Source organism: Corvus hawaiiensis, chromosome 2, assembly GCF_020740725.1.
Source record: "Corvus hawaiiensis isolate bCorHaw1 chromosome 2, bCorHaw1.pri.cur, whole genome shotgun sequence".
Lineage (NCBI taxonomy): Eukaryota > Metazoa > Chordata > Aves > Passeriformes > Corvidae > Corvus > Corvus hawaiiensis.
In genome coordinates this window covers 50,940,695-50,955,132 of record NC_063214.1, presented here as the reverse complement: position 1 = coordinate 50,955,132, position 14,438 = coordinate 50,940,695, and the positions used below count along the sequence as shown (strand labels likewise).

General features: G+C 41.0%; 1 protein-coding gene across 5 annotated transcripts in view; it reads left to right on the top strand.

Annotated features, from left to right (window-relative positions):
* The window catches only part of ATP8A2 (ATPase phospholipid transporting 8A2), a 320,265-nt gene that overhangs the window by 87,250 nt on the left and 218,577 nt on the right, over positions 1-14,438 (top strand). For all 5 annotated transcript variants that reach the window (XM_048294917.1, XM_048294918.1, XM_048294919.1 and 2 more), the window contains 2 exons: positions 2,733-2,871; positions 10,315-10,379. In XM_048294917.1, the coding sequence (XP_048150874.1) occupies positions 2,733-2,871; positions 10,315-10,379 (204 nt within the window). The remainder of the gene's footprint in view (positions 1-2,732; positions 2,872-10,314; positions 10,380-14,438) is intronic.

Here is a 14,438-nt window from a genome sequence, read left to right as displayed (position 1 = left end):
GACTAGGATAGGAGCCAACTTTCAGAGGGTAAGAGAAAAGCTCCAAGAACTCTTTCAGTAAGAGCTGAAGACAGGGTCTTTTCCAATTCATGCCTAAAATGGTCTTTTATGTTTATAGTGTGTCAGTAAGTGTGGTTGTCTAATCCTTGATTCTGTAGGTTTGAGTAGCTCCTTTCAGCTTTCTGCTTCTTGCACTGTGCTCTCGTACTCTTCTGTTTTCACTGAGGTGGAAAATGAACATTGCTTTTGCTGTACTTTAAAATGTATTCTCAAGCTTTAGTGCATTTTTACTCATCTACTTTCTGCCTTTTTCACAATTTAGTATCTGGTTTAAGAAAAAAGGGAACCTGTGAGTGGGTTGTAGAATTGGAGTCAGTTACTATCCACTGTATGCCTTCCTATTGCTTGTTGGTCCTACCAAGAAGCTGGGCTTCCAGATAAACTGGCTTTTGGCTGCAACACAAAATACATTATATTTTAACAGGCTGGATTTTTTTCATCTACGGGATCAAATGAGACCAAGAGAGCTACTTTTTCAGTCTGAGTGCTGAGATTGCTGGATCACAGTACAGGTGCATGTGTGGAGGCAAACTTGAACTGACTTCCTTCCCCAGCCATATGCTGACTGAGAGGGCTTCAGCAGGTGCTGTAGTAACTCCTCTGCTCAGGTAGCTCAGCCATGCTGGTCCCTATGCTGTCATGTGTAACTCCTTAACAAGTGATGTAGGGAAAAAAAGACAATCTACAATTGCAACCTTCAAAGGTTGCTTGCATTGACAGAGCTGTGTTGCGGTGGGTTAGTTCTTGCGTTGGTTTAGCAAGCCGCAGCCTTCCCAGAGAGCGCAGCGGGGCCGCTTTGGGGAGGGCGGCTGTTCCGCTCTCCCGTAGCCCTTTTGGGCAGCCCTGCACTCCTGCTCTGGCTAGCTGTCGGCTCTGCAACACGGTGACAATAAAGGAGGCACAAGGGTCCCTTCAGAGCTACCTCAGAGGAACCTTTATTTTACATGATGATGAGCCGGTTCCCAGAGGCAGAGAGACTACCTTGTCAGGGAGCAGGGGGTTTTTCTGAGGGCACAGAGCGGTACGTGGGTGGAGTTGGGCTACTGGAACCAATAGGGAGAACCTGAGGGTGTGGCCAGGACTAGGGGCAGGGGAAGGGGGGGACAATGTGGAAAGCAGACAATTTAGTAAGAAAAGCAGTGGGAAAATACAGCACTACAGAGCTGATGTTTCATTGGGAGGCTATAGAGTACTAAAGCATAATGACTTGTATGAGTTGATTCTGCTGTGTTTGCCAGCTGAATCTCTCATAGCAAAAATGAAGCTTTGTCAAGACTTAATGCCAGCTTACACCCTGTATGGATAACCATTTGCCCTTCTGTTCTTTAAGTGTGCTTCGATTTATACAAGTGGGAGCTGCTTTTAATGCCTTCTTCATGGAATCATGGAAGGGTTTGGGTTGGAAGGGGCTTGTTGTATGCTCCCCCACCATGGACAGGGACACCTTTCACTAGACCATGATGCTCAAATCTCTATCCAGCCTGGCCTGAAACACTTCCAGGGATGGGTCCACCACTTCTGTGGGCAAACTTGTTCTAGTGTCTCAACCACCCACATCATAAAAAAGTCCGTTCTTTATGTCTGGACTAAATATACCCTCCTTCAGTTTAAAACCATCACCCCTTGTCCTGCCACTGCTGGCCTTGGTAAACAGCCATTATCCATCTTTCTTGTAAGCCCGTTTTTTATATAGGAAGGCCACAGTAAGGTCACTCTGAAGCCTCATCATTCCCAGGCTGAACAACAGCAACTTTCCTTACTATTTCTATTCATTTGTCTTCATTTCTGTTGAATAATTTTAGTCCCTGCAAAGGGGACTAAAGGACCCTGCTACCTTTTTCTGTGCAATTTCTGAAATGATACAGTGTACCTAAACCTATTTCAATTTAAGTTGAACATCTTTGCATATGTAAGGAATCATTAAAATGCTTTTAGAGGTAAAATCTGAGTAAACTGTACCTTTTGACAAGGTTTATTTCTTAGCTGTTTTTCTGCCCGTTTTTTTTTTTTTTTTTATGGTAATGTAGCCAGATCTCCTCAAGCAATTGTTTTAGAATTTCCTAAGTATATGGATAACTCTGGAGTATTAAATTCATTGTATGAGGCATGTTTTTCTGGCAGACATCTGTATGTTGATTAGAGATACTTGGATTGATTAATGTTCATACCACTTGTATTACACAAATGTAATGATTATATCCGTAAGTAGTTGCAATAATTTTTGCTTTGAGTGGTTGTATCCAGTCTGTATGTACCTTTTATAGACGGAAATTAGTTTAAATGATGTGATGCCAAATAATTTTTGTTTTGTGAGCTTAAATATATAAACTGTGACTACTCATCATGTTGCTATGGTGATTAGTGAATGGTCTAGTATATATGTTCATCTGTAGGCTAGCTTTGGACTTTTATAACTTCAATTAATTATTCTTGAAATGTTGCCATCTTTCTGATCAAAAACACTCTGTTCCATTCTGTACCTCTTGAAATGTGAATTGTGTGCAGAGGAAGTAGAATAGCCCCACCAGAAATTTACTGTGGTATATATTGCTTGTCAAAGTGCAGTATTAGCAGTGAGATACAACATGCTGTCTTAATTCCTTTTTGAGTATGTTCCAAACAGAGGTTTATCTTAAAAGAATTTAAGGGATTGTTTTCTTTATTTTCCCCAGGATTTGCTGCTTCTTGGAGCTACAGCCATTGAAGACCGCCTGCAAGCAGGTGTTCCAGAAACAATAGCCACACTAATAAAGGCAGAAATTAAGATATGGATTCTGACAGGTGACAAACAGGAAACAGCTCTCAATATAGGTACCCATCTTTCTGGTTACTCTGAATTTGTCTGATATGTTCAGGTTACATGCAAGGTGTGCTGTGTGGGTTTTTAAATAGAATCAGGCCTGCTGTTTATAGAATGGTTCCTCGTTAGCAGGGCACAGCCTTGGAGAAGGGATTTTGCAGTGAAGTTTTCACTATGGGTGTCAGGCTATATTCTTTTGTTTAAATGCAAAAGGGACCCTTCTGCTCTTGGTTAAAAGCAGTTCTAATGGAATGAATATATGTAACTCTGCCTTGTGATGGTAACACGAGAACTCAATCAGGCTAATGTTTCAGAAACTGTTTTAGAGCTTTTTTTTTTTCTTTTCTTACTGACTGCCTTTTCTAGACTTTGAATCAAGTTTGGGATACAATGGGAAATACGAAAATGCAAAGTGTGTATAGTCTACAGCTTCTTCCAAATTATGTCTGTGAAAGTAGGTGGGTTATTCAAGCTGAAATAACTGACCCTGCTGTCACCTTACAGCACATCTGTTAGTAAAGACTTGGTAAAGGAACGTATCCTGATATAAGCACACTCCGTCATGCCACACCTCCCAAATGTGGCATCTTTGGCCATACAATGCCATAATGATCTTGCGTTCTTTTTGATGATTTTTCTCCCTGTCACTGGTAAATCTGCCCAGAGATGAGAAGAGACAGAGTTGGACTCTGGTGATCTGATGTCTCACCTAAGTAAGTTCAGTTAGAGGATCAGAGTTGTAGCAGGAGTAGTCTGAAATACACCCAGACCTGTCTGTGTGCAGTTCTAAATGTAAAATACTTAATTGGGTGCATTATTCATACAATTAGAGTCTTGAAGTCAATATGAGCTCCAAAGGACTGAAGAAATAGCTCCTTTAACAGAAGGCAACATATGCTGTTAAGGTTCCACAGTTGTATTTAGATTTGCACATAGTCTGTTTAGATGTACAGGTGTAGGTTAAGAGGAACTTTAACAGCATAGGTTGCTTCCTCAGACTCATCTTGACTTCAACATTTTCTATTGATGGTGCTCTGTAACTGTATTTACATTATTTTTAGCAAAGTTTTGGGCATTTGCTTTTTTGTTGTTGTTTGGTTTGTGGTCTTTTAAAATTTTTTTCTGTTTTGGTTGACTCAGTGAAATTTCAGAATGCAGTCTGCTTGACTGAGCAGAATTTTTGTGTGCTTCTCAAAACCAGATCAAATTTAATGTATCTTTGTATGCTGAAGGTGGTACCAAGAGGTGAAATTACTTGCTGAACTGATACAGCTGTAGTAGAAATACAATGGATGGCCTGAGTAGACAATTTGTTTAAAGGCTAGTTTTCTGCTTTGAGTCACTATCTGCAGATTTTGCTTTTTTTACAAGCAGTAGTTAACTTGAGAAGGGAAACATCATCTTTTGACTAATTAAAAAAATGTAGCTACACATTTGGATGTAAATATCTGAAATAAGTTGATATATTAACCAACAGCAGCTACCTTGAACACCAGTAAATGAGCTTATTCTGAAGACTCTGAAGGAGACTAACTTCCAGTGTTCTCTAAAACTGTTGGTTTGTTGTTTCTTTTATTATAGCAACTTGAGAGGAATATGTATCTCTCTTAAAACGTCTAAATTATCCCTTCATTTAAGGTACAGTTTGGTAATAAAAATCTCACTTAATTAGGTTCATATTCAAGTTGGCTTGAAAGTATAAACATGTGGCACCCTTCCAGTTTTTGTGTGTAACCCAATAAAACTGCAATAAACCTTCAACTTAAAACCCAATCCACGTGTGCACTATATGTTTCAGGTATAAATATGCTCTCTGGGGAGTAAAAAGTATTTTTACTCTCTCATTGTGTTTATTCTTATTGACTCTTGCTTGCTGTATGGATATGCATGTATGTTGAGGGATATTTCAGCTCTTGGCAGCTGCGTCAAGGAGCTGGAGTACTTTGTTCTTCCAGCTTCTTCTTGATTCCTTGGTGTTCCAGTTTGGGCAAATTTAGAAATATATCCTCTGAGAGAAGGCACAACCACCCCTCCCCCACCAGGTTCGGGAAAAAATAAATTTTCCTCGAAGGAAAGTGAAGAAGATAAAACTATTTATTTAACAAACACATGGGAAGGAAAATAATGTTAGATGGTAAAATCTTTCGCAGTAGAGGAAAAAACCTGGGAAAGTGTTCGAGTCCTCCCTTTGGTCTCCTCGGAGCTGGGGCTTGGGCCGGGGCCAGGCCCTCTGTGCCCGGTGGAAAGTCCTCCCGATGTGCTCTGATGTTACAGCAATCAAGCAGTCCAGTAGAAAAGGGGAAAAATCCGGAATTCCAGAGAAGGAAATCCAAAGTCCAACTCTCAGTCTCTCTCTGGAGAACAAGAAGAAGAAAAACTGGCCAAAAACTGACTGGAAAAAAACAAGCCGGGTGCTTCCTCCCTCCCCTGCCCCAGCTAGGGAAAAAAAAAACCTGCTATCTTTTTGTAACCTTGAACGAGCTGCAAACTGCTTTGAGAAAGTTTTGCTCAGTTTTTTCCTTCCCCCTTTCAGGCTCAGTTTAGAGGCATAGAAAGGCACAAAAATTAATTTCTGGGCATAGGCAGCGATATGGGATACACATCATAAGGTCACCTCAAGACACTTGGTTTTCAGAATTTGCTGTCTTTGCCTCTGGATTACATTCTTTACTACTTTGGAGAGTAATGGTTGACCTTCTGTGGGGTGGCTGTATGCCTTCCATTCAGCCATGTGCCAGTCAGTAGTTCTGCAGATGAGGAGAGTGTTCATGATAACCTTTAATATTGATCAATCATTTGAACTCTAGCTCTTGAAAAAGGGACTTCCAGGTTCAGAAGCATCTTTAAGCATGACCTGCAAACAACTGTAGAAGGCTTAACTGTGTCCTTGTAGCTTCATCCTTTTCTTCAAAGAGTCTACAGACTCTGGGTCATTTTTGCCTTTCAGTGAGACAAAAATACCCATGATAGATTTCTATTTGCCACCATCCTTGTGCTCAGCACACTCACAGAACACCAGAACTGCTGTATTTCCAGCCAATAACTTCCCTAGGAACAGATCTGTTTTCCGGGAAGAGGAGTGTAGTGTTTACTCAAGTGTGTCCTTCCCTGAACCATGAATCAGTTCCTACAGTTGAGCTGAATGCTCTTGCCTAGGGTGTGCATTGATAGCTGCGAGCACTGCCTGAGAGTTTTTTGGGCATGAGGTTGGAAGGGACCTTTTGAAGATACAGTCCAGTCCTCCTGCTCCCTCCCTGACAGGGACATCTTTCATGTATCAGGTTGCTTAAAGCTCCATCCAGCCTGGCCTTGAACATTTCCAGAGATGGATCCATAACTTCTCTGGGCAACCTGTTCCAGTCTTGGTACCCCCATCATGAAGAATGTCTTCCTTATGTCCAGTCTAAACCTACCTATTGCAGCTGGGCTGGGGTCTGTGGCTCAGACCCAGGAAGCCGTGACTGACCCAGAGAGAGCGTCCCACAAGGGACAGTCTTCCAGAGGTCTGCGGCATTCCCTCAGCCACCGGGCTGCCTCCACAGAGGGGTGCCTGTCTCAGCAGGCTCTCAGCTCTCTAGTGATTTCAGAGGGAGTGATTTCAGCTCTTGTTCTGTGAGGCAACCCCAGGCCAGACCAGGAGGAGAGAGACGAGAGGCTCGTTTGGCAGTTCCGCATGAGGCAGCTTTATTTGTCCCGCACCCCGCAAAGGGGAGGCCAGGGACGAGCTCTCCAATCTCTAAGGGAGAATAGGGTACCTCTTATAGGGATACAAGGGTGGGTGTGAGGTGGTAGAAGCCAATGGGTTGCAAAGAATCTACATAGGGTCTCCCAGAGGACCACGGGTCTGTTTTCTCTCACCCTCACCGAAAGTGCTGCCTTTTCCAAGGGGATCTTGCCGGGAGGTTATGCAATCCCTCCAAGGCAGGAGCTGGGCATACCCCACACCTACCCTCTTTCAGTTTGAAATGACTGGCCCTTGACCTGCCATTACAGGCCTTAGTAAAAGGCCTTTCTCAGTCTTTGTTTAAAGTCCCTTTTATATATTGAAAGGTCTCTCCAGAACCTCTCTTCTTCTGGCTAAACAACCCCAACTCTCAGCCTGTTTTCATAGGAGAGATGTTCCAGCCCTCTGATTGCTTTTGTTGCTCTCCTTTGCACTCAGATTCATGTCTGTCATGTGCTGGGAGCCCTAGGGCTGTGTACAATACTCTAGGTGGAGTCTCACATTCAATTTTTCATCACTTAGTATCCAGATACTTCTCAATAGGGCTGCTTTCAGTCTGTTCATCCCCGAGTCTGTCCTGATGGATATTTATGATTGTTGCAGCACAGGTGCAGGATCTTGCACTTGGCCCTGTGGAACTTGATTAGTTCTCACAGGCATATTCCTCAAGCAGATCAAAGTCCCTCTGGGTGGCATCACTTCCCTCCAGTGTTGTTTAGCTGCACCATTCAGGTTCATGTTTTCTCAAGACTTGCTGAGGGTGTACTCAATCCCTGTCTGTCCGTGGTGAAGATACTAAAGTACCGGTCCCAGGACTGGCCTGAGGGACACTACTCATTACTGGTTTTCATTTGAGTATTGAACTATTGACTGTAACCCTCTGGATGCAGGCATCCTGCAGATTCCTTACTCATCTAACAGTACATACATATCTTTCCAATTCAGAAATAAGAACACTTCTTGGTGAGCTGTGCTTTATTTCAGTTCAGGAGACTGAAGCCATGCCAGCACACTTGCCTATATCCCTATGCACAGTTCGAGCAGGGTATATGCGCTCTCTCTAAACACAGAGGATAATCATTCTTGCCTCAGATGCTGGATTCTGTATGCCTGCAGTACGAATGTGCCTGTGGGCTATGATCTTGAACTCTGGTTCAAACAATCTTTCTCCCAGGACACTTGAAGGAAAATAAGTCCCAGAAGTACCCAATTCATCTACTTCATGGACTTTTAGTCAGACTTTTAAATTAAAGAGCTAGATATCAACTTACAGGTGTGGGTTGACATTTTATACCTGGCTTTGAACCAGTTGATGTTATTTTACTCAGAAGCATTGACAAAAATACTTACCTTAGAGTGCATTTTTGCTTGCCATGTTAGTATTGCCAGTAATAACTATTACAAAACTATTATAAAACTTTAAAATATTACTAGAAATGTCTAAAATTACTACTTGTACTCTTACAGTTGCCAGCTACTTTACTTTTATAGTAGTGCTAGATTTTAACATCATCTTAGTCCTGAAATTGTACATAATGTATAGATCCCCTATAAACCCTTGTTAGGCTTGACTTACATTCTCCTATTCCAGTCTTGATCTTTCTGTTTAATATTTTGCAAGATGCAAAATAGCCTCAATTGCAGGATAAGTTCTTCTGAGTCAATGATTTCCAAGATGCATAGCAGAGCAACTGTTTTCCACACCTTTTTTTTTTTTTTCTTCCAGCTTGACTTCTAGAGTGGCATCTTGCTTGTTTTGGAAGAGGTGAAGTGAAGCAGTGAGCAGTGGCTTAGAAATTACAGCTGCTGTTCTAATCAAATGCTACTAGAAAATCCTTTTGAATTAGTTATGCTGAATTTGTAACAGCTTACTGCACAAGACTGTTGCTTTAGCCTAGGGAAAGAATAACCCTGTTATGGTGGGAAGTACTTAAGTTTGTAATATTCTCTTTTTCTCAGTCAAAATAAGGAAGTTTTTTTTCAGCCTGGAACTAACTTTTAAAAATGGCAAACTGACTTGAGAGAAAATTCAATGTTTTGTCTATGACTGTTGGAGGTTTGCTTCTCAGTTCTATACTACCACCTAAGACTAAGGCAGAATCAGAGGCTGTCTGGGAAAGCTTTCATGTTATAGGCTGCATGTCATTAGAATATATTTTGTCCCTTTCCTAACAGGTGTGAGTTCATAGTCATTCTGTATTGTTCTCTGAAGCAGAAATTAAAGGTTGCACTTTATGTTCATAGTCCACACAGCTGTGAAAATGGAGGAGAAACTAAACTTCTGCAGGTAATCAAACCTGCTGCCTGAGAGTGCTTGGCTATGATACAAGCATGTCTTCCACAAAGGAACAAGAGGGATTTACTTTCTTGACAGAAGTCATGCAGACATGTTAACCCTGGATTATACCTACAAAACTAGCCCAATTATAAAAACTCTGTAGCCTGAGGACATTATTTGCATTGCAATTGATGACCCAGTATGGCCTTTCTAAGGAACCAAGAATCCCACAGATGATTTCATGCCTCAGTTGTTCTCTTGCTGTTGTAAGATATCATCTTTTTACAGTGACTGTGCTGTTCACCTTTTGATGCAGTGGCAGCCTTGCAGTGGTTCTTCACTGGGACATTACTCTTATACTGCAATAGCCTCCAGTCTCTGTTTAAGAAAAGTAAGAGACTTCCCAAGATCCCAATTTATTTGGTAACAATTTCTTAAACTTGCTGTAATTAATTTCTATACAAAAACACATTAGAAATAAAAAATAATTTTATTGAATTTCCTTTTCCTATGTAACTTAGATGAGCAATAAAAGGTATGTGCTTCAAATAAACTAATTCTCTGCTATTTTATGAAGCTTACATGATCTATGCCAATCCCAAGTGAACTTGCATGAGCTTTTGGATAATGTAGTGGGGTCAGCCTGATCCGAGTTTGCATTTGTCTCTTGCCATTAATTTGAGCAGAATTAAGCTGTTTATTCTGTAAATGCTTAAACGGTCATAAAAATAAGAGTTTTTTTCTGTCTTGAGAGTTTTTGTTTTGAATTTTGGTGTCCTGGGAAATGTACAGAACTGCTTTCTGGGTGCTGCTCCAGACTATGGTCACTCTCATTCTTTCACGTCCCAGTCCCACACTAAGAATAATCTAGTCCAATTACCTTGTGCCTATAGGAGGAGTTGGTAGGGGCTCTGTGAATGTCATTGATTTGTACTACTTGATGAAACTCAAGACCTTCCACAGTGAGCACTCAGGAGTGAAAAATGCTCATGTAAGCTTTGTGTGGGTTAAGGGAACTGAGTAGCATCAACTGAACACATGTGTGCACTTCCAGTCATCTGGCACAGATGCAACTGTGCATTCAGATCTGTTCCTGTAAGGTGCTGAAGGCAAACCTGCCTTCATATAGACTTAAAAAAAGAAAAAAAATTGCTGTAGGGCTACAGGCTATATTTACTGCATCTAGTTCACACAGTGTTTTCTTTAATTAAAACATCTCAAGTGACGTATTTGAAAATGCAGATAGAATGCCACCTGTGTTCCTAGTAAATCTGTCGTGTTGGAGTGTGTCCTGTACACCATTTCCAGCAGTCTGCCTGACTGGAGTAATTGCTCCAAAAGTGAATTGTCATTTGACTTACAGATGCTTATCTTAAGGTTGAGCTGAACCTTAGATAGTCTTCCAAAAATTAAATCCTTGTGTTTTATTGTCTTTTTTTCCCCCTCTTGCAGGGTACTCTTGCAGACTCATTTCACAGAGTATGTCTCTCATCCTGGTCAATGAAGATTCGCTAGATGTAAGTAAGCAAATTCTGATGTAATTCTTGGCAGAAGGGGGTGTTGCTAACAAGATGGAAAGTTGTCAAGCTTTCACATTGAATTTCTCTTGCTTACCCCTAGGGGTAGCAAAATGAACAATTCATGCTAAAACACAGGTGTGTTGTGTAAAGTGTACTCCAGAGGTCTTCAGTCACAAACTGTACAAATCAAACTGAAGTCTCAGAACAAGCAACTTCTTAGGTCCATGGGTTTGATTCTGCTGCAAACTGCAAAAATCTGCAGCATGCCATTGGGAAGATAGTTAAGAGTTAAGGTATAGATACAGGAGTAATGTGTTTGAAGAAAACTTGTTTTTTGTTTTTTTCTATCTTCAGTATTGCATGGAACAGCTCTAACCACACCTGCATTGTGAGCTTGTCTATGTACTGTAACTTTTGAGACCTAAAATCAGAATTTTTCTGCAAATGGTTGCCATGCTCCTCATATCTATGCAAAAATTAAATAGAAAAATCATATATTTATACACAGATCTTCCCAGGAGACATCATTCCATTTTGTGTGTTTCAATGTCCATATCAGTATTGGATATCACTTCAATATCTGATTTCTATTAGAGGTATTTGTAGGACAAATGAAAGTACCTATAATAGGCAGCATCTGACATTTGCATTCAGAATTGGCAGCTTGACTGGATGGGAGATGCAAAGCCTGCATCTTGGAGTATCAGAGGAGTTACTGGATATCGGCAAATCTGGTTGAAGAGGGTAATACTGTTGTGGCAAAGTTTTCACTGGCTTAGTGTTATTTTCCAGTCGCCTTGATGTGATTCCATAACTTTGTGTGTAGAAAACTTTGGTTACAGAATCCAGCTGTGAACAGTATTGGAAATTTATCAGTAAACATAAAAACTAGTGGAAGCTTTCAGAACATGTTGTTGCACCCCCAGCATGTTTGCCAATGATACCAAGCTGAGTATCAAGCTGTGTGGTGCAGTCAACACACTGGAGGGAAGGCATGCCATCCAGAGGGATCCCATCCAGAGGGATCTGGATGGGCTTGAGAGGTGGGCCTGTGTGAACTTCCTGAAGTTCAAAAAGGCCAAAGGCAAGGTGCTGAACTTGGGTTGGGGTGGTCTCAAGCACAAGTCCAGGCTGGGAGGAGAATGGATTGAGAGCAGCCCTGAGGAAAAAGACTTGGGGCTGTTTGGACAAAAAGCTCCGTATGACCCAGCAATGTGCACTCACAGCCTAGAAAGCCAAAGGCATCCTGGGCTGCATCCAAAGAATCACAGCCAGCAACTTGAGGAAGGTGGTTCTTCCCCTCTACTCTGCTCTCATGAGACCTGACCTGGAGTGCTGCAGGCTCCCTATCCCTGGAGGTGTTCAAGACCTAGGCTGGATGGGGCTTTGAGCAGCCTGGTCAAGTGGAAGGTGCCCCTGCCTATGTCAGGGGGGTTGAAGTTAGATGATCTTTAAGGTCCCTTCCAACTCTTACTCTTCTATGATTCTATGAAAAAAAAAGAAAAAAAGGAAATGGAGAATCATGGCATATCAGAAAAGGAACTTGTTTTGATATATAGTTGCTGCTCTTTTAAGTAAAGAAAATGTTATCACATGATACATCATAAATATTGAAAGTGACTGATGGTTTAGCTCAGATAGCCTATGTTTTTCTAAAACATGAGTACAAACTTGTGGAGCTTCTGAACTGGTTCATCAAAAATTCTTTGCATTGCATCAGTCTTGCTTTCAGTCTAAAGTAAGTCTGTTGTTTTTTTCTGAAGTACTCTTATTGCCATTTTAAACGTAGAGTTGAATTTTATATGTTTGAATATAGAACTTACGTTTTGTTAACAATTGCCTCTAATTCTTTTATTCTAAGGTGTCTTTAAGTATTTATTGCCAATTTTTCAGCATGAGATCTCCATAGTAATACTTATTTTCTGTTGCACCTCTAGCAGAAATTTTGACTTCTGTTCAACTGAGCCTAAAATCAAAGGTTCTCACACTGAAATTCTGTAGCATTATATTTAATATATTCCACCTTTGAAATCTATTAATACTAAAAATGAGTTTTTACAAGATCCAAGTTGAGCTTAGAGCTTTTAAATATTGATACACTCCCCCCTTTGTGCAGTCCCCGTGTGACTTTTCCCTCCCACTTCTGCTCCTTGGCATGCAGCAGCAGGTGAGATGTGATCGAACAACTGTCTTTGCTTGGTTTTGAGAGATAAATTTTTTTCTAAATCATGCACTTCAGGGAAAAAATCAATCACTTCTGTTCTCTTCAGGGAACTCCTGGGAATAGAAAAGACTAATCCCTAGCTTGATTCAATTGAATTCTTGAAACTTAGCATAATAATCTGCAAATGTCTATTCCTTACAGACTTTACCACATGCATACATGTACTCACTTGTTTTTTCTTTTCCTAATAAAGCTTTTTGAAATGAGAATATTTTGAGCATGAGATTTACTTTGAGTGTAATTCTTGGGCTCAGTTTCTGTTTAATTAAATTGGAACACCATAAAGTCTTATTGTGCAGCTCTTAGCCTGGAAAAATTTCTTTCATTGGCATCGTGTAGAATTTTGAGTTGTGGGAGCAGTGAGAAGGGTACCTGAAGAAGGGAAATTGGATGACCAGAATGCTCCTGGCTGGAAAACCTCTAATGAGAGAGGTGATGTTACAACCAAGGAATGTTGAGTGTGTTTCTCCCCATAAATCCTGTAGTAAGAAGAGCTGGGAAGTGTATCAGTTGCTTATCACATAGGACTGTATTTAACAGTAGTGGAAGGACAACACTGAAGGGACCCAGTTCTGAACCTGTGGATAGTATTTTGCTGTAAAGTAATCCTGTTGATGTAAAAGGAGTTACACTGTGAGTGTGTTCTGCAGAACTCATGTGGCAGGAGTGACTGTCCAGGGTTATTTACCTATGTGTGAGTAACAGCAAAGTCTGTTGAAAAGATACAACTAAAAGTGTAAGCAGAAGCTGGCCTTCCTTGCTTTTCTACTTGCTCAGGTATACCTTTTGCATGCTTCACTGTTGGGATGTACGTGTTTGTGCCACCATGGTATTTTGTAGTATTCTTAAAAAACAAGCATAGCTTCACAGTGTAATTTGTCATCCGTAGTCAGCGTTTTGACTTCCCAAGTAGTCTTAGTATCTGCAGGGAAGCTTTACATACAATTGTGTTTTATATTCCAACAGTGAAGAGTGGGGACCTGGAAAACTGGTGTACTAGTTTGAAAACAAACAAGTGGGAGGCACCAAGTCAGAATAACAATTTAACAGGGAAATTAAAAAAAAAAAAAAAAAAAAAAAGGCAGAAAACACTGGGTTAAACTGACAGAGTCAGGATGCAACCTGACACCCTGTTAGTCAGGGTGGCGGTAGCAGTCCGATAAAATGGTGGCTGCAGTCCTCCTGAAGTGATGGGTGTGGTTCTGTTGAAGCTGTGGTCCTGTAGAAGGTTCTGCCCTTCCTCAGAAGGTCCAGTGGTGGCTGTGTAGCTCCTGTCCTCTGGGAATCCAATGGAAAAGGGTGTCTGTGGTGTTCGGAATCTCAGATTATATCCACGATGGGATGCTTGGTTCCTCCTTCTGGGTGGAGCATCTCACAATAGCATGATGAGTCAGGAGGCCAGGCATTGATGGGCCCATTAAGCAGAAGATAGTCTGGAGGGAAGAGGCAAGGAAACACTGCCCCTCCTGGTTTCAACAGCTCATGAGGATGGTAATAGAATACACTGCAACCCAGGACAACTGGTTATTTTGTTGTTTATTTTAGCTATTCTGTAGGGTAGCGTTACTATGAAGGTTCTATAAGGAAGATCTATTAACCTTGAGAATATTAGATTTTTCCAGCGACTTTCATGATCTTCATTCTTAATGGGCACATTTCCTTCCCACACTCCTTAAGAGTTAAAAAATATTAAGGAGATCTTTAACGGGCATCATTATTCATTGTATTTAATACTGATACATCTGTAGATGTGATATTTTCTGGGAATCATGGATCTGGTCACTGGACTTAGCCATATGCTAGTAATAGCAGATTTTGTTGGGTTATTGTCT